The sequence below is a fragment of the Homarus americanus genome, unplaced genomic scaffold, assembly GCF_018991925.1.
Source record: "Homarus americanus isolate GMGI-L3 unplaced genomic scaffold, GMGI_Hamer_2.0 scaffold3044, whole genome shotgun sequence".
Taxonomy (NCBI): Eukaryota; Metazoa; Arthropoda; class Malacostraca; order Decapoda; family Nephropidae; genus Homarus; species Homarus americanus.
The window spans coordinates 89,205-112,500 of record NW_024728609.1 but is presented as its reverse complement, the minus strand read 5'-3'; the positions used below and the strand labels follow the sequence as shown (position 1 = coordinate 112,500).

The following is a 23,296-nucleotide window of genomic DNA, read 5'->3' as shown; positions in this document are numbered from 1 at the left end:
CGACCCACGTCACAGCCCCCAGTCACTAGGGGATCCAATACTAAAAGGTTCTGACGTCAGACTTTTATCGTCGTTCTCTTAACTATAGAACAGTGAGGACGCGTCTAACTGTCTCCCTAAAGCTGTTTCAAAATGGCGTCAAAGTTTCAGTGAGACTTTAATCGAACTGTATTTTTCAGATAAAGGCAACTGATTTGTTTGAAGTGTGTGGCTATGTTGTGGGGACTGGCCATGTTGTGGGGTGACTGTGTGGCTATGTTGTGGGGTGACTGTGGCTATGTTGTGGTGTGACTGTGGCTATGTTGTGGTGTGACCGTGGCTATGTTGTGGTGTGACTGTGGCTATGTTGTGGTGTGACTGTGGCTATGTTGTGGGGTGACTGTGGCTATGTTGTGGTGGACTGTGCTGTGGGGTGACTGTGGCCATGTTGTGGGGTGACTGTGGCTATGTTGTGGGGTGACTGTGGCTATGTTGTGGTGTGACTGTGGCTATGTTGTGGTGTGACCGTGGCTATGTTGTGGTGTGACTGTGGCTATGTTGTGGTGTGACTGTGGCTATGTTGGGGGTGACTGTGGCTATGTTGTGGGGTGACTGTGGCTATGTTGTGGTGTGACTGTGGCTATGTTGTGGGGTGACTGTGGCTATGTTGTGGGGTGACTGTGACTATGTTGTGGGTGACTGTGGCTATGTTGTGGGGGGTGACTGTGGCTATGTTGTGGTGTGGCTGTGGCTATGTTGTGGGGTGACTGTGGCTATGTTGTGGGGTGACTGTGGCTATGTTGTGGGGTGGCTGTGGCTATGTTGGTGACTGTGGCTATGTTGGGTGACAGTGGCTATGTTGTGGTGTGACTGTGGCTATGTTGTGGGGTGGCTGTAGCTATGTTGTGGGTGACTGTGGCTATGTTGTGTGACTGTGGCTATGTTGTGGGGTGACTGTGGCTATGTTGTGGGTGGCTAGCTGCTGGTGTGGCTGTAGCATGTTGTGGTGTGACTGTGGCTATGTTGTGGTGTGGCTGTGGCTATGTTGTGGGGTGACTGTGGCTATGTTGTGGGTGTGACTGTGGCTATGTTGTGGTGTGACTGTGGCTATGTTGTGGTGTGGACTGTGGCTATGTTGTGGTGTGGCTGTGGCTATGTTGTGGTGTGGCTGTAGCTATGTTGTGGTTTGTCGATGTCACTTGTCCTCGCCGCACATGGGCAGGTACAGTTACAAGCACAGGTACAGTTACAAGCTCAGGTACAGATACATGGGCAGGTACAGTTACAAGCCAGGTACAGTTCAGACAGGTACAGTTACAAGCACAGGTACAGTTTCAGGCACAGGTACAGTTACAAGCTCAGGTACAGATACATGGGCAAGTCAGTTAGAGGTACAGTTACAAGCTCAGGTACGTTACAAGCTCAGTACAGATACATGGGCAGGTACAGTTACAAGCACAGGTACAGTTAAAGCACATGTACAGATACATGGGCAGTACAGTTACAAGCACAGGTACAGTTACAGGCACAAGAACAGAAACATGGGCAGGTACAGTTACAAGCACAGGTACAGTTACAAGCACAGGTACAGTTACAAGCACAGGTACAGATACAGGCTCAGGTACAGAAACATGGGCAGGTACAGTTACAGGCACAGGAACAGAAACATGGGCTGGTACAGTTACAAGCACAGGTACAGTTACAGGCACAGGAACAGAAACATGGGCAGGTACAGTTACAAGCACAGGTGCAGATACAAGTACAGTAAAAAAACATAGATGCAGTTAGTGATAGAGTTAATACAGATACAGACATACACTACAGTACAGATATACAAGTACAAATTACAGTATACATGTATCGGTAAAAGTACAGACGCAGATACACACTTACACTAAGGCAGGTACAGATATACATATAAGTAAGAACAGGTATATAAGTCTCGTACTTGCAATTTTACCTGGCAATACCTGGTAATGTAAGGTTGTATGTAAAGCTGATTGTGATTGGTGGATATATTTTCGGTTGTATAATTATCAGGATAAATATTAAACAATCCAAAGGTAGAATTTTTATAATAATACAACAGAAAATAGATCCATCAATTACAATCACCTTTATTACAACCTGTACATATTTAAGTACAGTTATAAATACAGACACACGTAAATACAGTTGAAGCTACGGATCCAAACACAAGTATAATTTTCTCTTGTTATCTGTCAACAAACTCCACACGATCATTGTTACGTCACATCAATCTGTACACGTAGGGAGTAACGTCAGGAGGTCAGTCTACTCAACGGTGATGTATATTGTTGAGTGACGGGAGAGAGGGAGGAGTGACAGGGGGAGGTAGAGAGGAAGAGAAAGCATGGAGGAAGAAGGGGAAGGGATGCAGGGGGAAGAGGAGGAGTGGAGGAGGGATGATTGAGTAACAGGAGAGGAAAGAAGAAAGGCGGATGAGGAGTGGGAGGATAAATGTAGGAGTAAGTGACGGAAGAGAGAGAGAGAGAGAGGGAGAGAGAGAGAGAGAGAGAGAGAGAGAGAGAGAGAGAGAGAGAGAGAAAGAGAGAGAGAGATGGTCATGGCTGGCTGACGTCACGGGAATGGGAATTAATTACACAACTGTAGTGAAGCTCAGCGGAAATGTGTGATTGTATTAGAATAATCCCGGTGTTATGGGTTGTGGTTGTGACAGAGATCATGACGTGCTGTAATGGTTATGGTTTACACACACACACACACACACACACACACACACACACACACGCATTTATTTTTTAGAGTGTTAAATTGAAGGTAAAGACAACAAACGATAAATACCACGAGGAGGGGAGTGAGTGTGGTAGAATCTCACTGTTTGGTTTTATTTATTCATGATTGGTAACATTAATCTTCAGGAGTACATCTTGTGTAGCTGTGGTGGAGTGACTGACAGGATAGGTTAGCTTATACACTAGACAGCTGCTAACCTTCTCTAAGTCTTTAGTTAGCTGTCTCTCTCTCATTCAAAAAGTCAGGTGTCTCTCTCAAAAGTCAGGTGTCTCTCTCAAAAGTCAGGTGTCTCTCTCAAAAGTCAGGTGTCTCTCTCAAAAGTCAGGTGTCTCTCAAAGTCAGGTGTCTCTCTCAAAAGTCAGGTGTCTCTCTCAAAAGTCAGCTGTCTCTCTCAAAGTCAGCTGTTTCTCTTTCATTAAACGTTTAAATAAATGACATATACTTTATACCCCACAGTAGTAAGTTTTAAATATTTATTATTTTTTGCATGTATATAAAACATGAAGGAATTATGAAATTTTTAAATCGTTCAGCTGAGGCATTAAACACACTTGCGAGTGAGGGAACTCTTGTAGTCGTCACACCTGGTAGAGGCAGTATTGTTGTACAGACAAATGATGAGTTTGTTGACGGATGTTTCTAGATTTGAATAATAACGGGAGATACTTTTTGTTCTGGTAATCTAAGATAACGATAAGATTAACAAATTTAATAGAAAACATACGGATGTGCGAACAGTTAACACGGAGATACTGTACAGTGTGTCATGATGTAATCTCACAGTAATGTTAAATGTTCCCGAAGCCCCCAGGGTTAATTGCCATTTTAAGACAGTTCTCTTCCCAGTTGACACATTTAAGTACTAGTGGTCTGCTGTGACACAACCAACCAATCCATTATGACAAATTCATCTTCATTATATCAATATCATGGCAAACTCTGGCATACAATTAATGCTCACGAACATTACCTTCATGAAATTATTGCAAATTGTATTGACAACTTATTTAGGAATTAAGACATAATTTGGGGTTTAGTGTTGATCAGGGACGGGAATAACTCCAATTAGCTGTTGAAATGGGGATGTGATGAGTAACTAGAATGATGTTGTGGCCAGACAGTCGGTGGGAACACTGGCCAAGTGTACAGTAGGTGTAGGTAGCCTCCTCTCAGGTGTATGGAGGGAGTTGTGGGATACACCTCGGCGTCTTTGTTTTGAATGACATAAGGGAATACGGTGCCCTGAGCGGTGACAGGAGTCATCAGAGGTGTAGGTCGTCGGGTGCTACTGTTCCCAAGATCTTATGGAGGAGAAGCTGCGGGTCGAGAATTTCCATGAGGTATATATGTAACAGGTATGGGAAGGTCGCTGGTTAGGTTAGGTTAGGTTAGGTTAGGTTAGGCTAGGTTAGGTTAGGTTAGCTGGTGATGTGTGGGAGAGTTTGTCGGAGTGTTAAACTGGTTCCTACAGAACTTTTTCCCTGACGCAAGTACTGTAAGTAATGAGTTTGTCCTTGAGGTAGTGGCTAGGGCAGGCAGGTTAGGAGCGGTGGGCAGCGAGTGTGTAGTGGGGTTTCTTGCAGCTGAGTAACGCAGGTTTGTGTTTGTTGGTGTAGTAGGTGAGATCATTGTGATGGGTGGGAGGCGTCTGATGCTCTGGGAGAAGTGGTGGTTGTGGCGGCGTTATCCATTTTGGGGCGGTAGATGTATCTGTAGCCTTGGCTGCAGAAGGAGCAGGAGAGGTAGAATGTGATCGAGCCTTAGTAGGTGATCCAGTGTATCTAAAGTGTTCACTGTCAGGCTCAAGGCAGAGGACCCGAGGTCTTGACTCTGCTGCAGTGAGAGGCTGTGGCCCATGTGTTGACCTCTTGTGTGAACGAGGAGGTAATCTGAGTGGAGGAGGCCTCAAGGGCAGAAGTGACAGCGGTGTTGATGAAGGAGACCATTTCCGTCCTGGCGTTTGATACCTCAATACGAATTGCTGCCACTTCCGCCCGAAGGTCAGCGATGGCTCCTTTGGTTTGAGTTTTGAAAGCGATGAGTTAAAATCCTGCGTGGAACAGTATGACTGCCGGGTAGTAAGGAGTGCACCATGATCTTGTTCAGGGGACGTGGTTTGTGGGTCATTCACCCTACGGGTCTGGGATATAAGAGAGGAAGGCTTCCCCCTTCCTCTCCCTGGGGGACCATTTAGCCAGACAGTCCAGAAGCCCCTGACCTCCACACCGGGTGAATTTGAAATCCGGAGAGGTGAGATGAGGGGAGTATATGTTGCCAAAGGTAGAAGTGAGTTGTTGGTTGTCACTCATGCCACCACTAGTGGAGTGAAAGGAACAGCTTGAGTCTTTCGAGTATGTGAAGGAGTATGGGACAGTGGTAACTGTGGCGAAAATGCAGCAAGGACGTACTGTAGGTGGGTAGTGTGAGTCTCCACAACAATAACAGTGCGGTGTCGACTGATAGTGATAGTCTACAGGCCCAGTTCGTGCACTTAACGATAGTAGTTCTTTTTGTGCTAATGGTACTGTATGGTGCGGAAAGCCTATACTATATTGGTACTCGGGTGGGTAGTAGGGTCACCACTTTCTACACAGTAATGGCTCAAGGGATAGGATAGCCCTGAGAGTTGCCGGCGGAGGCGGAAAGTCCCTGAAAGGTTGTGGAGGGTGTCAAGGGGGACGTCCACCGAATAGTTGGTGACGAGGTATTCTGGGAGGTTTTCTTTTCAAAGGAGATGGTCATTCCCCGTAAAAAACAAAACAAAAATGTTTGGTGAGCGCCACCCTCAAGAGTGAGTTCTTCAGTAAAGTCTGGGTAATCTCTGGTGATGAAGATATTCGGGCAACCTGGGTTTTTAGTGGACAATGACTGTGAGGTGCGACGCACGATGTTTCGAGATGCCTCTTGTTCAGGAAGATGCATTTGCAGTGAAGGTGAGGCATATTAAGTCTTCCTAAGCGATCAGTGGCGCAGAGTGAAGTAGGAGCCCGCAGCTTGATCGTGGACACAGATGATGTACGGTGAGCAGCTGAAGTATCAGGTTTCCGTAGGTCAAGTGCACTTGCGCCATGGCGCCATTATGGTAGATGTTTCCTTGGTAGTGGACTTCCGTGCAGCGAGGACATTACGTGGTAGTTTTAGTTCAGTGACAAGGAGTTTCCCTTGTGTCAGTTCCAGTAGTCTTTCACCACTCTGGTGTGAAGAGAGTCAGCTTTTGGGCGTTTGCCTTCTGGATGAGCAAAAATTTGCCCATTCGAGGCAGAGATGAGGGGATTCTTGCTAGCTGGAGGTGCAAGCAGAATTTTTTGGACCGTGATCCCTCCGACAGGGCGTGACGTAAGTTCAGGGATGGAGACCTGCCCGAGGCGATCTGAGTGGTCCTCGGCAGATCTTGATTGCCGAGAGACAGGCTTGAGAGAGGATTCTGGTGAGGTTAGGCCATGTGTCCAGGCGGCTGGGAGCCAGTAGACATCTGTCGGTCCCATATGCTGCTATCCATACCTACAAAAGAAACACAGACAGCTCTAACATACCAATGCACTCTCAGAGAGGCAGTCAGCGCTGGTTGGCAAGTTAAAGTAAATGGGTGAGGACACACCTGGTCAGGAATGTCAACAAAGCCAGGGCTGTCACATTAACTGGTGAGGAGGAACAGTTTTGACCTTAGATCACCCTAGCCATCAGGGCCACATGTCTCCATTGTTTACTTAATACCCAACCAATCAGGGGAAGTTTGGATGTCATGTGAAACTTATGAGCCAAATATCGAAGACTTGTCAATATGCGCAAGCTCCGAAATTTGAAAGGGTTATTTGCAAGATGGTGTCTGTCTGGGAAGGTAAGTTTTTTTACACACCAGGGGATCCAAGGGGGCGGGGAGGTTAGGTCAGGTCCTTCTGGTTTTTCTGGTTAACAGCTTTAATTTTTTTTCGTTTTTTTTACCCAAAATTTTCCTCTACTTCATAGCCCTGCCCACTTTGTGTAACCAACAATGTTGGTAATTGAGGGAGGGGTGAGGAGGGGGTCATATCTCCATAACTACTCATTTCCGACGGAAATGAAGGTCAAATTCGTATGAAACACGGTGAAATACACCTTTATCCCTTTCACCGCGTGTCACGCACTTGCTACTTTTATTCACCTTAGAGTAACCTCCCGCTGTGAAAGGGTTAAAACTATCTCGATTAAAACCTATTTCCCTTAGTAGTTTCTGTGCATGGCAAATTTTAAATATTTACCAAATATACGAATATATTATCATGGCTAGACGACAATACTTAAAGATAATATAATAATGTAGCTGCAGTGTACTCCTATATGAGATATAACTTGAGACACCTCATCCCCGAGTCTCTCATTCAATATAAAGAGTCATTCAATCATCAAACTAGCCAACTAGCCTAAAAGAGAGCTCAGGATCTCAACTGGCTCAGCCATGTTAATATTGTTATTATTATCCACTCTGTATCTGTGTTTTTCTGGCTAAATAAACTGTTTCAATTCAATTTCAATTCAACTACCCTCCTCGGGCACTTTACAGCCAGCGTCAACACCACATCTCACCGCCACTTGTTTATAGGTTCACGATTGTCAGTTGTCATTCGTCGCCAGTAGGTAGTCGGGTGTGGCGGGTGGTGGTGTGGTCCAAGACTGCAGGTGATGAGCCTGTTGAAGTTGGCGATTATTTACAGACAGTGATTGGAAGATGATAATGTCTTTGTCCTCTAGATTATTTTGTTCATCTAAATTAAGGTTTTTGTTGTTGTTGTTTGTAGTTATTGTTTATCTTCAAGTTTGAATTATTATTAACTCGTGTGGCTACTACCTGGTGGGTCTTCCTTCTCCACAATTATCAGTCCTTTGTTCCAGTCCCTCTTTACTCTCTTCTCTCTTACTCCATAGTTCTGATTTGTTAATACGTGCAGTGACTATCGACAAGACGAGTTATTTAAATTTAATATCGTGGGTAAAAGTAATGAACGTATATAATTCATGAATATATATTGACCATTACTTTAGGATAGGGTGAGGATGGGTATAAGGTTGTAGCTGGGATAGGACTTGTGAAAACTAGCCTTACCTGCCCGACTCAAGATGCCATTAGTAACTACCTGGTGTTGAGTTAACAGTTAGTAAATATGGAGTAGTTAACGATGACATTTGACGTTTCTTTTTCTGAGGCATAGTTTATTCTCTCTCTCTCTCTCTCTCTCTCTCTCTCTCTCTCTCTCTCTCTCTCTCTCATTACGTTTCGATAAATAGATGATGACTTTATTACTCATGGTCGTATTATCCTGTGCTTTGTTAAAACTGTGTCAGCTGATGTTTGTTATTGTTAATGTTTCAGACCACGCGTTCGGTCACTGCCTTTCTGACTATGGCCACTACAAGGAAGAGGATTTACACCGGTGAGTATCGTTAACTCTTATGTTTGGTCTATGTCTTCCTACTACATCACTCACTCTCCCTTCCTTCTTCACCACTCACTACCCTCCCCTTCTCACCACCCACATTCTCCCTCCTCCCTTACCACACACTCCTCCTCCTCCCTCACCACCCACTTTCCTTCCTCTCACCACACTCTCCCTCCTCCCTCACCACACTCTCCCTCCTCCCTCACCACACTCTTCCTCCTCCCTCACCACCTCTCCTCCTCCTCCCTCACCACCCACTTTCCTTCCTCTCACCACGCACTCTCTCTACTCTCACCACACACTTTCCTCCCTCACCATACTCTCCCTCCTCCCTCACCACACATCATTGCTGCCTGCCTCGTTATATCACTGTTCTATACATTTAACATGAGATAAATAAGAAGTTGTTGTTGTTCTCACTGTTTATACGGTCCACATAAAATACAACTCATAACACATTGTTAATTAGACCTTATTGCTGGTGTTGTTGTTGGTTTAAGTGAGACACACACACACACACACACACACACACACACACACACACACACGCAATATGTACCTAGCTTTCAGAAATAAACCATAGACTATTATTATTATTATTATTATTATTGTTAAAACACCTGTCTACACCTGTCATTAATGTATCTATTAACTAACATGCTGAATTATGTGTCAGTAAATGTGTGTGGGTCGGTGATACGAGGTGTGGCCAAAAGGTCCCCGACAGGTTTATCTTCCCCAAAACCAAAGGTCATATACAGTAAATTGTCCGCCAACACACTCTCCCTCCTACCTCACCAACACACTCTCCCTCCTCCCTCACCAACACACTCTCCCTCCTTCCTCTACAACACGCTCTCCCTCCTCCTCACTAACTTACACTCTCCCTCCTCCCTCTGCTTACCTCTCCCTCCTCCTCACCAACACACTCTCCCTCCTTCCTCACAACCTCTCCCTCCTTCACTCACAACACACTCTCCCTCCTCCTCACCGCCACTGATCCTCCTCCCTCACCGCCCAATGATCCTCCTCCCTCACCGCCCAATGATCCTCCTCCCTCACCGCCCACTGGTCCTCCTCCTCACCACCCGCCCACTGATCCTCTTCCTCACCGCCCAGCTGATCCTCTCCCTCCACCGCCCTCTGGTCCTCCTCCCTCCTGCCCACTGATCCTCTTCCCTCACCGCCCGCTGATCCTCTTCCCGCACAGCCCAATGATTCTCCTCCTCACCGCCCAATGATCCTCCTCCCTCACCGCCCAATGATCCTCTCCCTCGCCCACTGGTCCTCCTCCTCACCGCCCACTGATCCTCTTCCTCACCGCCCACTGATCTTTCCTCCTCACCGCCCACTGATCCTCCTCCCTTACCGCCCAGCCAGTCCTCCTCCCTCACCGCCCGCACTGATCTTCCTCCTCACCGCCCAATGATCCTCCTCCCTCACCGCCCACTGATCTTCCTCCTCACCGCCCAATGATCCTCACTCCTCCCTCACCGCCCACTGATCCTCCTCCCCTCACCCGCCGCCCACTGATCTTCCTCCCTCACCGCCCACTGATCCTCCTCCCTTACCACCCAATGATCCTCCTCCCTCACCGCCCACTGATCTTCCTCCCTCACCGCCCACTGATGATCCTCCTCCCTCACCGCCCACTGATCCTCCTCCCTCACCGCCCAATGATCCTTCTTCCTCATCACCAAACCTGATTGATCCTGGTCACATCTAACCTAACTCCCTTCAGGTAAAATTAAAGAACTTGGTCACCAGGTGAAATAAATTAGGTTATTTAATCTTTCAGGTAAACAGAAAAAAAAACTAATTCTGAGTCTGTGTTAAATTACGTGAAAAACTAAGTGTGTGTGTGAGGAACCAATGCAATATTATAAAAGGTACTCCAAAAAAATTATCTCTACTTTGGGGGTGGGGGGCGGGCGATGAATTCCAGAATGAACACTGCGACTCCTGTTGTCTAGGTAGGGCTGTCAGAATCCTTCGTCTGTTGTCATATATTTTCAACACAATTTTGAAAAGATAAGTGTTTTTTTTTTTTAGTGACTGTACATGATTGAGTGATCTGGTGGTCCAGTGTCTCATCTCTTAGACCAAATACTTACAGTCATTCCCTGAACCCCTTTTTTATTGTATTATTATTTGTCAGACATTGTATGCTGGATTCTCGTTCCCAGCCTCCTCCTTCACCCCACGTCTCTTATCCCACCCCCCACACACACCCACCCCACCCCACACACACCCACACCACACACACCCACACCACCCACACACCCACACCACCCACACACACACCCACACACACCCACACCACCCCCACACACACCCACACACACACCCCCACACACACCACACCACCCCCACACACCCCACACACCCACCCACACACCCCCACACACACCCACACACCCCACCCCACCACACCCACACACACCCCACCACCCCCACACCCCACACACCCACACCACCACCCCACACACACCCCACACACCCACACACACTCCCCACACACCACACACACCCACACACCCACACACCACACACCCCCACACACACACACACCCCCACACACCACCCCCACACACACCCCCCCACACACCACCCCCACACTCACACCACACATACACAACCAGATTGATACTGCACATCATGACCCGCCCTGAGCCTGCTCACAAAGGAGATAGACGATTACCTGAGCCTGGATGGAGGAAGTGTGTGTGTGTGTGTGTGTGTGTGTGTGTGTGTGTGTGTGTGTGTGTGTGTGTGTGTGTGTGTGTGTGTGTGACGTCAGCCCTCCTATAACCAAACCTAACCTAACTTAAACTAGACTAACAGACACAGATAGGCAGAAATCGAGCTAACAGACAGACAGACAGAGGGGTTAACAAAGACAGAGAAGGGGCTAAACACACACACACACACAGGCAACGGGCTAACAGACACACAGGCAGAGAGGGGCTAAACAGACACACAGACAGTGGGGGCTAAACAGACACAGACAGTGAGGGAGCTAAACAGACACACAGACAGTGGGCTAAACAGACACAGACAGTGAAGGCTAAACAGACACACAGACAGTGAGGGGCTAAACAGACAGACAGTGGGGGCTAAACAGACACAGACAGTGAGGGAGCTAAACAGACACAGACAGTGAGGGAGCTAAACAGACACACAGACAGTGAGGGGCTAAACAGACACACAGACAGTGAGGGGCTAAACAGACACAGACAGTGAGGGGCTAAACAGACACAGACAGTGAGGGAGCTAAACAGACACACAGACAGTGAGGGGGCTAAACAGACACACAGACAGTGAAGGGGCTAAGCAGACACACAGGCAGAGAGGGGCTAAACAGACACACAGACAGTGAGGGGGCTAAACAGACACAGACAGTGAGGAGGCTAAACAGACACAGACAGTGAGGGGGCTGAGACACACAGACAGTGAGGGCTAAACAGACAGACAAGGGGGGCTAAACAGACACAGACAGTGAGGGGACAGACCTAAACAGACACACAGACAGTGAAGGGGCTAAACAGACACACAGACAGTGAGGGGCTAAACAGACACACAGACAACGGGGCTAACAGAGACGCAGATCGACAACGGGGCTAATAGACACAAGACAGAGGGGACCAACAGACATACAGATAACATAGCTAACAGACACACATACAGACAACGGCTACACACACACACACACACACACTACACACACACACACACACACACACACACACACACACACACACACAGAAATGCAGAGATGACAGACATAAAGAGAAAGGCGCGGAGGTGCACAGACAGGCGCAGAGATAACAGAGAGAGAGAGAGGCAGGCGCGGGGCGTGGGTGAGCTATATATAGTGAGCGTGAGTCAATACTTGGTGGTTATAACCGTGTGTGTGTGTGTGTGTGTGTGTGTGTGTGTGTGTGTGTGTGTGTGTGTGTGTGTGTGTGTGTGTGTGTGTGTGTGTGAGACGTCAGCCACCCTCCATGCATGCACTTCTTATCGTTCTCTTCCTTCACCTGTTCTTGTTGTTGTTGTCTATCCTTCTGTTGCTGCTGTTACCTATCCTTCTGTTGATGTTAATGCTCCTTTTGGTCTCTATCCTTCTGTTGACGTTAACGCTTCTGTTACTCATCCCTTCCTTCCTCCACCACCTGTAGCTGACTTCTTTATAGTGGTTCTCATTGCTTCCTGTGCATTGATCTCTCTCTCTCTCTCTCTCTCTCTCTCTCTCTCTCTCTCTCTCTGATATTAGTCGCTTTAGAAGAACGAGCATGTATTATAGTAAGAGCGCCGGCATTGATTAGATCTCTTCCACCTTCCCTCATTCACCTTCCCTCTCCTCCTTTCTCCTCTCCCTTCTCCTCCTTCTCCTCCACCTTGCCTTACCTCATTTCTCCTTTTTCTGCACTTCCATTCACCTCCACCCACCTTCTTCCTTCTCCTCCTCCTGTTCCTCCACTCATTTCTCCCCCTCCTTCTTTATTCCTCCGTCTTCTTCTCGTTTATAAAAGTCTACCCCTCCCCTCCCCCCGTATAAGTCCCTCAATCATAAGTAACATGTGATATAAAAACAATTTTCCCGAGGACTTCATTTTTATTTGAGTTACCGGTACATTAAACATAGAAATATTCGTCTTTTGTTATGGCCGTGTAAACTGTACAGAAAACGAGTATTAAGGGTGAGGAGAGGAAAAGGAAGGTCGGACTCAATCAATAGTTTTCGCCTGTTTTTTTGTTTTTTAATTCTAGTTACTTTATAATTGTGCCATTTTATCCGGGGTTTTTTTCAGTGAGATAAAACATAAAATTGGGTGTTAAGAGATCGAAAGGGTCACTTAATCATTTGGGGTTTTCATTACAATCTAGTTATTGTCGTCACTTATATGACCTTTATTATAAAAAAAAAGAATAGAATTTTAGTTTCGGTCTTTCCTGTGTTTAGATATCCAAACTATGTGATTTCCGACAGATAGGAAGGTCCAAATCACATCAAAAACCATCGGAAAAAATCATAGTTTGGATATCTAACCTAACCTATCCTAACCTAACCTAATTCCTATGATTTCCCGGATGACCGAAACTAAAATAATATCGAAAAAAGTTAATGAAAGTCTACTGAGATGGATGATAAAAAGAGAAAGTAGTTTGATAACATTTACCCAGTATATTTTAGTTACTACGACAAAGTATTAGGAAAATCTGTTTTCTGTAATAATAAAGAAAATGTGCTCGTATCAGCTGCTCGTTGCGGGGTAACTCAATCAATATTGCTTGGCGGCTTGAGGTTGAATTATTTTTTATAGTCCACCACATAACACGTATACTGGAGGAAAATAAACGACAGTATTAGACTTAAGAACTGTTGGAGGAGAGTAAACAACAGTATTAGACTTAAGAACTGTTGGAGGAGAGTAAACAACAGTATTAGACTTAAGAACTGTTGGAGGAGAGTAAACAACAGTATTACTCTTAAAATATGTTTGTCATTGTCTTTGTGTTTGCTGAATTCGACGACTTTTTTTATTAATGGGTTATTCATAGTAGTCAATAAAGTATCGACCATTTAGCTTCTCAATCAAAGGACAGGCTTAGTTTAGCGGATACTTAAATATATAATGGCCTATTGCATCAAGACTCTACGTTTTGGACTCTCTTTAACTCTTATCTGGACTACAGTATACTGTTGGTCAAGGTGATGCAATAATGTTTCTGAGGATTTTGTCGCTCTATGCAAGTTGCCTTACTGTTGCTTCTGTTGATACTGCCACCACATGCATTACCATACATGTAATTCATGCCTGAACCATAATTTGTACACATGTTTCTGCCTTTGTTTCTCAAATTGGAAAATCTACATAATACAGCAGCCAGTACAGTATCTTAACGTTTTGAGTTTTTTCCAAGCAGCACGGTACAACTGAGTTCTATTTCTCACACATTTTAATTGTTGTTGGACTTGGGTATCACTAAAACTTGTTGCGCGCTTAAAGACCTTCGTTGTCGAAGCGCAGTAATAACATTATAACACGAACAACAACACGATGTTCAAGTTGTCAGTTGTTCCCCTTATATTGTTGATGTTTCATTCCTTAACTGACTCATGTTTTCTCGAGCCTCTCTGTTGGCTCCTCCCAGATAACTTCTGGTTTTACACCGAACTGCAGGAGTTTCTTCCCCTAACTGATAACTGTTTTTGCGTCGCCAGGTATGACTTGGGGTCTGAGGAGCTGCGGCAGCTGGAGCAGGAGATGCAGCGGCTCTTCCTCCTTGGTTACCGCTGGTCTCACGTCTACACCCAGTGTGTCCTCCAGACGCTGCTTCACTCCATCCGTCTCAAGTAAGTGTAGTGTACGCTCACTGTGTCTTAGGTATACACCCAATGTCCCCCTACCACCTGTTATGTACTCCATCCTTTGTTACACTTGGTCCAGCACAAGTAATGTGCCTCAGATTATACAATGTAATTATATTTGAAAAGGAATAGTTTTCTTCTCTCTACCCTTTATGTAAAATTAGATAAATAAAAATGAAACAAATATTACTGCTACATTGAGTCTTTTTACTAATTTACTCAGTTATTCAACGTTATCATTGTTTTTATCTCGAAAATAGCAAGGAAAATATATTTAAATAGAAATAGCAAAGTAATTAATATTAAGTTTAAAACTATGCCTCGTTATAAACAGGTGGATATAATATATTCATACCTGGGATTACGCTGCGATGCTGAAATGATTACGTAACTACCATCACTGTTATAGGAAGAATTATATTTATAATAATGATGGTAATAGCAACAATTTTAAGAAATACTGTTGAATGTCGATTTTTGCTAAAGTGTCCCCTAACTCCCCTTTGCTACAACCATGATTGTTGGTTTTCTATGGTGAGTATAAGAGAAAATGGGCACATAAATCGCTGGCTATTGATTTTAGAACATAAACTTTAATATTTTATGATGTACCAGAGCCGCTTCTGCGTTTGTTTGTTTGTTTATGTATCTATTATTTACTTAAACTTAGATTTACATAAACATCATAAACGTTTTATTTGGTAAAGACACAATTTAATTCTGTGACACTCTTTCTCATTATTTTTGACAAGGTATTCAGTACTAAATCCTGTGGTGGAATAACGCTAAAACAAGTGTGAGTACCACTACAAACAAGACCACTTTAACCAACCTAACCTTGCTTAACCAGAACTTAGTGTTGGATCGTGTGGTCTGCTTCATATATGCTTATTAAACTCTTTTTCGCGTGGTTCCATCGTAAGATTTTAATTCTGTATATAGTGCTGTAGAAATGATCACCACGGCCAGTCCTGTAGGAACGGAAGGCTACAGCGTGATTAGTGTGGGAAGTGTGACTGATGGACCCTAGTATTTATTGTTCTATTGGTAATCGCGGCTCCCTAGCATGGCCTGAGGTCTTGTGTTGTAGTCCGTCAGTTTAACTAGAAATCATACCATGGAAATATTGTTTCCCTTTAATCTTTATTTACTGAATACAATGGTAATTTTCCCGAAACTGTGTGTAAGGAAACAAAACTTAGCTGGAATAATCTGGTAACGTAATTATCTTGAAGAAAATAGGAAAACGATTATAAAATACCAATTCGGAGTTTACGACTCAGAACTTATTCATCATGTTCGTGTTCTCTTCAAGGTAATTATGTTACCAGATAATTCCAGCCAAGTTTTGTTTCCTCAGAGAACAACATAGAATAGTTATCACCGTCACTTAAAATACACAGACTATAGATACGATAGATTAAAGACTAAAGAACTATAGTACCTCTCCTGCATCCGTCTGCCAGCCAATCAGCTGCCTTGCTACAAACACTTTTTTATTTTTTTTATTATTTTGTATTTATTTATTTATTTATTTTTGAGGGGGAGTACCTCAAGTTGATTACTTCTGATGTTTTTGTGGGTTTTTTCTTTTCTTTTTTTGAGGGGATGGATCTGGGATGGACAATTTATATCGTTTTTTTTTTCGTTTTTTTTTTGTCAATTCTTATTCCTCTCTTTTTCATTTTTATTTTTTATTTGTTTCTTTTTTTCAATATAATTTTTATCATTGTTTTGTAATTATTATAGGTATTTTGTCCCTTTGTTATTATTATTGTTTTTTTTTTATTTACCGTGAATGCTGTGGTAATTTCGTTATCATCATCATCATTATTATTGTTGTTGTTGACATGATCTGCTACCAGAGGACAGGTCAGTATGGACCGATGCTAACCCTGGACTCCTCCCCGCAGATCCGAGTTTGACATAAGCAGCTGCAATGGCGGCCTGGACCAGGACTTGGAAGGGGCGTTGAGGGCCATAGAAGGAGAGGAACTGGTGAGTAGTGGAAGTGGAGGAGATAGTGACAAGGGAGGAAATGGTGTGTAGTGAGAGATGGAGGAGGAGGAGGAGGAGGAGAAGAGAGATAGTGACAAAGGAGGAACATGTGGGATATATTTAAGGACATAGGTGAGAAACAAAAAAGTGTTGGAGGTATGTGTGGTGGCGTTGGAGGGGTGGAGGTGGTCGAGTGTGTGGTGTTGGAGGGGTGGAGTGTGGTCAGGTGTGTGGTGTTGGAGGTGGAGGTGGTCGAGTGTGTGGTGTTGTAGGGATGGAGGTAGTCGTGTGTGGTGGTGTTGGAGAGATGGAGGTGGTTGGTGGTGTTGGAGAGATGGAGGTGGTCGAGTGTGGTGGTGTTGGAGAGATGGAGGTGGTCGAGTGTGGTGGTGTTGGAGAGATGGAGGTGGTCGAGTGTGGTGGTGTTGGAGAGATGGAGGTGGTCGTGTGTAGTGGTGTTGGAGGGGTGGAGGTGGTCGAGTGTGTGGTGTTGGAGAGATGGAGGTGGTCGACTGTGTGGTGTTGGAGAGATGGAGGTGGTCGGTGTGTGTGGTGGTGGGCAGGAGGCGTGTCTTGTGGTGGTTGCCTTGGTGTCTCCCGGGATACAGCTCAACAGGACGCCAAACTTATTGTAACACAAGACTACTTGGTGTGTGTGTGTGTGTGTGTGTGAAGGAGAGAGAGGGAGAGAGAGAGAGGTAAGAAGGGATTGTATTCATATTCATTCTAAATATTTTGTGAACCTCTGTAACACGTGTTCTAACCGTGTTTACGACAGTCATGAACATGATTATGATATGTGTATAACTGAATTAACTGGGGTATAACCTAACCTAACCTAATCTAATCTAATCTAATCTAATCTAATCTAATCTAATCTAATCTAACCTAACCTAACCTAACCTAACCTAACCTAACCTAACCTAACCTAATCTAATCTAACCTAACCTAACCTAAACTAAAAAAAAGTTGGTAATACTTGTGTTTTGCGTTACAGGAGCAGGTTGACCCGCGCAACCTGGCCATCGTCCGCTTCACGCCGTCAGTCACCGACCCCCACTCAGACTATGCTGATGAGGTCTACTTCCCACCCATCAAGGACCAGCTGCTTGAGGACCACCCAGGAAACCAACCAGACCAGGATCATGAACACCAGGTGGGCGCGGTGGAGGGATATGTACGAGTATAGTGCAATAACTCAAACCAATTGTATACTAACTGTACTGTAGGTGTAACTTCCTGTGTTTTATTATTTTTGAAGTCAGTAGAATTTTTTACCTCACTTTACGCATCGATTTATTAGGGATGGGGGCCCCGATTAAACAGTATCGGTATAGGCAAGTGGATAGTATCGGTATTTTGTCAAGTAATCATTATCGGTAATCTAAGTGTAGTCCGATATGATCCCTTTCGTCTGTATTTTTGGACAAGAATAATAAAAAAAAAAAATCATTTCACCCGTATTTCATTTAAATAATGAACATGTACTTTGATTTACACTCAGGACTAATGAAATACAATCAATTACTGAAACAGATCTTTAGTCATTGAAATTATAATGAGCGAAAGGTAACTGACCTCCTCCACGCTTAGGAAGTCACTCTACTCCCTTGTGGCCTCTGAGGTGTTCCCCCGTACTACATAATCCCACACTGACAACAGATGAAGGCAGAACACAGAGTTACTTCTTTGCTAAGTCGGCCGTGATGAACTGATGGTACCTTCTTGTTTACACGGGAGTCCACACCAATTGGACCAAATCTCAGGGCAGAGTATAAGGAAAGAAACGGTTTTGAATCTGGGTATCGGTATAGAGGTAATCGGTATGGAGGTATCGATATTGAGGTATCGGTATGAGGTAATAGGTATAAAGTATCGGTATGAGGTAATCAATATGGAGATATCGGTATTGAGATAATCGGTGTAAGGTATCGGTATGGGTGCTTCGCTATATCATGTAGGATTCTTAAGAGTTCCTTCTGCATTATGTGTAGGACTCCACCATTAATCCCTGACCCCCACCTCTTGCAGGATTCTGTAACGAGTGGACAAGGGGGAGAAGGCGAAAGGAAGGGTGGCAGGACGGGTGGCAGGATGGGTAGCGGAGGGGACAAGACTCTGAGCCGGCCCCCTCAGCTCGCTCCGCTCCCCGCCAACCCCCCAGGACCTCCCCCCAGCGATGGCAATGCCCCTCCTTCAGCACCTGACAACCTCCATCCAATCCCCGACAACTCCAGAGCTCTTAACTACATCAACTACTTTGGTGGGTGTTGGTGTGTGGAGTGAGTGTGTGCGTGTGTGGAGTGAGTTTGTCCTTGTGTGGAATGAATGTGTAAGTGACCGTAGTGAGTGTGTGGAGTGAGTATGTGTGAGTGTGGAATGAGTCTGTGAGTGTGTGGAGTGTGTGAGTGACCGTAGTGAGTGTGTGGAGTGAGTTTGTCCGTGTGTGGAATGAATGTGTGAGTGACCGTAGTGAGTGTGTGGAGTGAGTATGTGAGTGTGTGGAGTGAGCATGAGAGCGTGTGGAGTGAGTGTAGTAAGTGTGTGTGTAAGTGTGTGGAGTGAGCATGTAAGCATGTGTGTGTGTGTGTGTGTGTGTGTGTGTGTGTGTGTGTGTGTGTGTGTGTGTGTGTGTGTGTGTGTTTCAAAGGGGGATAAGTTATGTACTGTATGGATTTGAGGTATCGTATCCACACACGCTTGTACCAATATGTGAACCTTAGGTGTACCCAGAACCCCCTCGCCCACAGTACACTATATCCAGTACAGCTTCAACCACAACAGGCACACAGTAGACACATCCCTCCAGCAGAACAAGGAAGATATTATATTTCCTTTCATATAAAAACTGTGTAACTAAGTGCACTCCATTAGCTCTGACTCTGACTGACTAGATAAAAAAAAAATGCTGAAACCACATTGACACGGTTGTGACTTTTGAGGCTGTAATTGCTGAGAGATTGTTTAGAGAAAAGTTTGTGAAAGTGAAGATAATATCCAATTCCACTGTACACTTATTTCTATGGACACTATACCCTTCCACTCTACAATAAACAGTTTTTAAAGTTTAGGTGAGGTTGATTGTAGAGTTGTTGTGGTAAAGAGAGGTGAGGTTGGTGTGGTTCCCAGGTGAGTGACGGCAGCCAGGTGAAGGTTGGCGTCATCATAGGTAACCTAGGTACCTGTATAGAAGAGTGTCTCCAGGGCAGCCTCACGCCCACCACCTGGCTTCACCTCCAACACCACCATCACTTGTCCTCATCTTTACCACCATCACCTGCCCCCACCTCTACCACCACTACCACCATAACCACCATCACCTGCCCTCACCTCTACCACCACCACCATCACCTGTCCTCACCTCTACCACCACCACCGTCACCTCCCCTCATTTTTACCACCTTCACCACCATCACTTACCCTCACTTTCACCATCACCTGCCCTCACTTCCATCATCACCTGCCTTCACGTCCACCACCATTACCTGTTGTTGCAAACATAAGAACGTAAGAATGGAGGAAACTGCAGTGGGCCTATTGGCCCATACTGGGCAGTCCCATTTACACCCAACCCCTATTGCTCATATATCCATCCAACCTATGTTTGAAGCTATCCAGCGTATTCCAGTTAATGATGATATTTGGTAACTTGTTCCACTCATCCACTTCTCTATTTCCAAACCAGTGTTTACCTATTTCGCGCCTAAATCTGAATTTGTCTAATTTAAAACCATTGTTACGAGTTCACTCCTGGTTGGATAGTTTGAGTACGTTTCACCTGTTGTTGCAAACGTTTCCGTTATTGTGGCTAAATCTTTCTTAAAGTTGGAAGATGTGAAGATGATCAGTGGCTGGACTTATATGAGGGAACATTCTACTGGCTATCATCACCCAAGAAAGGGGGAGGAAGAGGAGGAGAAGGAGAATGAGGAGATGTGGAGAGGAAGAGGAGTAATAGTAGTAGTAGTAGTAGTAGAAGGAAGAGGAAGATGACGAGGAGGAAGAGGAAGAAGAGGAGAAGGGAGAAAGAGAGAATGAGAACATGTTGAGAGGAGAAGGAGGAGTATCAGTAGTGGAAGGATTAGGAGGAAGAGGAAAATGAGGAGGAGGGAGAAGAGGAGGAGGAGTAATAGGTGGAGAAGGATTAGGAGGAGTCATTACACAGGAAGAAAACTAAAACGTGATGTAAGAAAGAAAAAATATATATTGGAGACTACCTCTGAGGATAATTTTTATTCACATTGTTCAAGTATTTTTTTTTTTTCACAATAGGCAACATCAACGGGTATGATGATGATGATGGTGACGAGGACGAGGAAGATGACGAGGACGTGTATCAGTCGCCCTACCACTACCAGACGCCCGTCAACCCCGTCTTCCGCAAGAGAGGGATGCCATCCCGGGGTAACTCCGAGTCAAGACAATTGAGCTTCAACGATTGGAAACAGGTGTCTGATTTCCTGGAAGATATGAGGTAAGGGGACTGATCTACAGGTGTTAGTAGGTGGGGCTGATCTACAGGTGTTTGTAAATGGGGCTGATCTACAGGTGTCAGTAAAGTGGGGGTTGATCTACAGGTTTCAGTGAGGGGATGATCTACAGGTGTTAGTAGGTGGTGCTGATCTACAGGTATTAGTAAATGGGGCTGATCTACAGTTGTCAGTAAGGGGCTGATCTACAGGTGTCAGTAGGGGGCTGATCTACAGGTGTCAGTAGGGGATGATCTACAGGTGTTAGTAGGTGGGGATGATCTACAGGTGTTAGTAAATGGGGCTGATCTACAGGTGTTTGTAAATGGGGCTGATCTACAGGTGTCAGTAAGGGGGGGCTGATCTACAGGTGTCCAGTAAGGGAGTTGATCTACAGGGAGTTGATCTAGGATGTCAGCAGAGGTGATCTACAGGTGTCAGCAAGAGGAGAGATACTAGGGGGAGTTGATCTACAGGTGTCAGCAAGAGAGTGAAAGAATCTACAGGTGTCAGCAAGAGAGTGAAGAGATCTACAGGTGTCAGCAAGAGGAGAATCTAAAGGTGTCAGCAAGAGGTGAAGAGATCTACAGGTGTCAGCAAGAGGAAGAGATCTCAGGTGTCAGCAAGAGAGGAGATCTACAGGTGTCAGCAAGAGGTGAAGATCTACAGGTGTCAGCAAGATGGGAGGAGATCTACAGGCGTCAGCATGAGGGAAGGATATCTACAGGTATTAGCAAGAGGGGAGAAAATCTACAGGTGTCAGCAAGAGGATGAAGAGATCTACAGGTGTCAGCAAGAGGGGGGGATATACAGGTGTCAGCAAGAAGGTGAAGAGATCTACAGGTGTCAGCAAGAGGGTGAAGAGATCTACAGGTGTCAGCAAGAGGTGAAAAAGATCTACAGGTGTCAAAGATGGTAAAAGAGATCTACAGGTGTCAGCAAGAGGGTGAAAAGATCTACAGGTGTCAGCAAGAGGAGAAGAGATCTACAAGTGTCAGCAAGAGGGTGAAGAGATGTTCAAGTGTCAGCAAGAGAGATCTACAGGTGTCAGCAAGAGGGTGAAAGAGATCTACAGGTGTCAGCAAGAGGAGAAGAGATCTACAGGTGTCAGTGAGAGGTGAAGAGATCTACAGGTGTCAGCAAGAGGAGAAGAGATCTACAGGTGTCAGTGAGAGGGTGAAGAGATCTACAGGTGTCAGCAAGAGGAGAAGAGATCTACAGGTGTCAGTGAGAGGGTGAAGAGATCTACAGGTGTCAGCAAGAGGAGAAGAGATCTACAGGTGTCAGTGAGAGGGTGAAGAGATCTACAGGTGTCAGCAAGAGGGGGGAAGATCTACAGGCCAAATTTTGTCCGTCTGTAGAATTTAATAATCAGTTAATAAATTATAGTCATTATGGTCTAACTTTCTAATTACTTTATAATTGGTGTTTAATTAAGTATTGGATAATTTAACACCTTCATAGACTAGAAGCAATTATTGAGGCACTCATTAGGTCATATTACTAGCGAGGTATAGATAACCTTGTTAGTAGATTACAACTAATTAAGTAGCTAATTATTTGACTGCCTAACTGGCTAACTTGCTAATTGACTAACAAATTAATTCACCTACTAATTAACTAACTAATTAACTGGCTAAGTAGCTAACTAACAGATTAATTAACTGGATAACTTACTATTTAACTTCTTATTGCTTAATTAACTGACTAATTACCTGTCTGCCTAACTGGCTAACTAAGTATCTGTCTTTACAGATCAACGAACCAACTTAATAATTGACTAACTATCTAGCTAACCAACTAACTAACCACTTAATCAACAAACTAACCAGCTAACTGATCAACAAACTAACCTGATAATTTCACCACCATACTAACTTGATAATCAACAAACTAAACAGCTAACTAACCTACCAACCAAATAACTAGCTAACTAATCAACTAACGATGTAAGTAACCAACTAACTAACTAACTAACTACCCAACTAATTAACCAGCTAACTAATCAGCCAACTAACTAACTAACCATCTAATGTTCGTAAGCGTACATGCCATACTAACGACCAGCTTTCTCTCAGCAGGTTACAGCAGCCTAGTCGCTTCAGTACCGACGAGGCCGTGTTCTTCCCCGAAGGGTATCTCGACGAGGAAGAGGACGAGGATGAAGGCGTGTTTGATGAACGGCCAACAAGACCCATGTATACCGAGGGCGGCCGTCAGTTCATGCCGGGCGTTGACGATGAGGTGACGAACACTTGGATGATGTTTCCAAACTGTGCAATAAT

At 44.8% G+C, this 23,296-nt stretch overlaps 1 protein-coding gene across 1 annotated transcript in view; it reads left to right on the top strand.

Annotated features, from left to right (window-relative positions):
* The window catches only part of LOC121866150, a 200,464-nt gene that overhangs the window by 130,717 nt on the left and 46,451 nt on the right, over positions 1-23,296 (top strand). Inside the window, exons 4-10 of the mRNA XM_042365741.1 lie at positions 8,105-8,165; positions 14,398-14,529; positions 16,458-16,542; positions 17,540-17,698; positions 18,574-18,805; positions 20,815-21,016; positions 23,093-23,255. Of these exons, the coding sequence (XP_042221675.1) occupies positions 8,105-8,165; positions 14,398-14,529; positions 16,458-16,542; positions 17,540-17,698; positions 18,574-18,805; positions 20,815-21,016; positions 23,093-23,255 (1,034 nt within the window). The remainder of the gene's footprint in view (positions 1-8,104; positions 8,166-14,397; positions 14,530-16,457; positions 16,543-17,539; positions 17,699-18,573; positions 18,806-20,814; positions 21,017-23,092; positions 23,256-23,296) is intronic.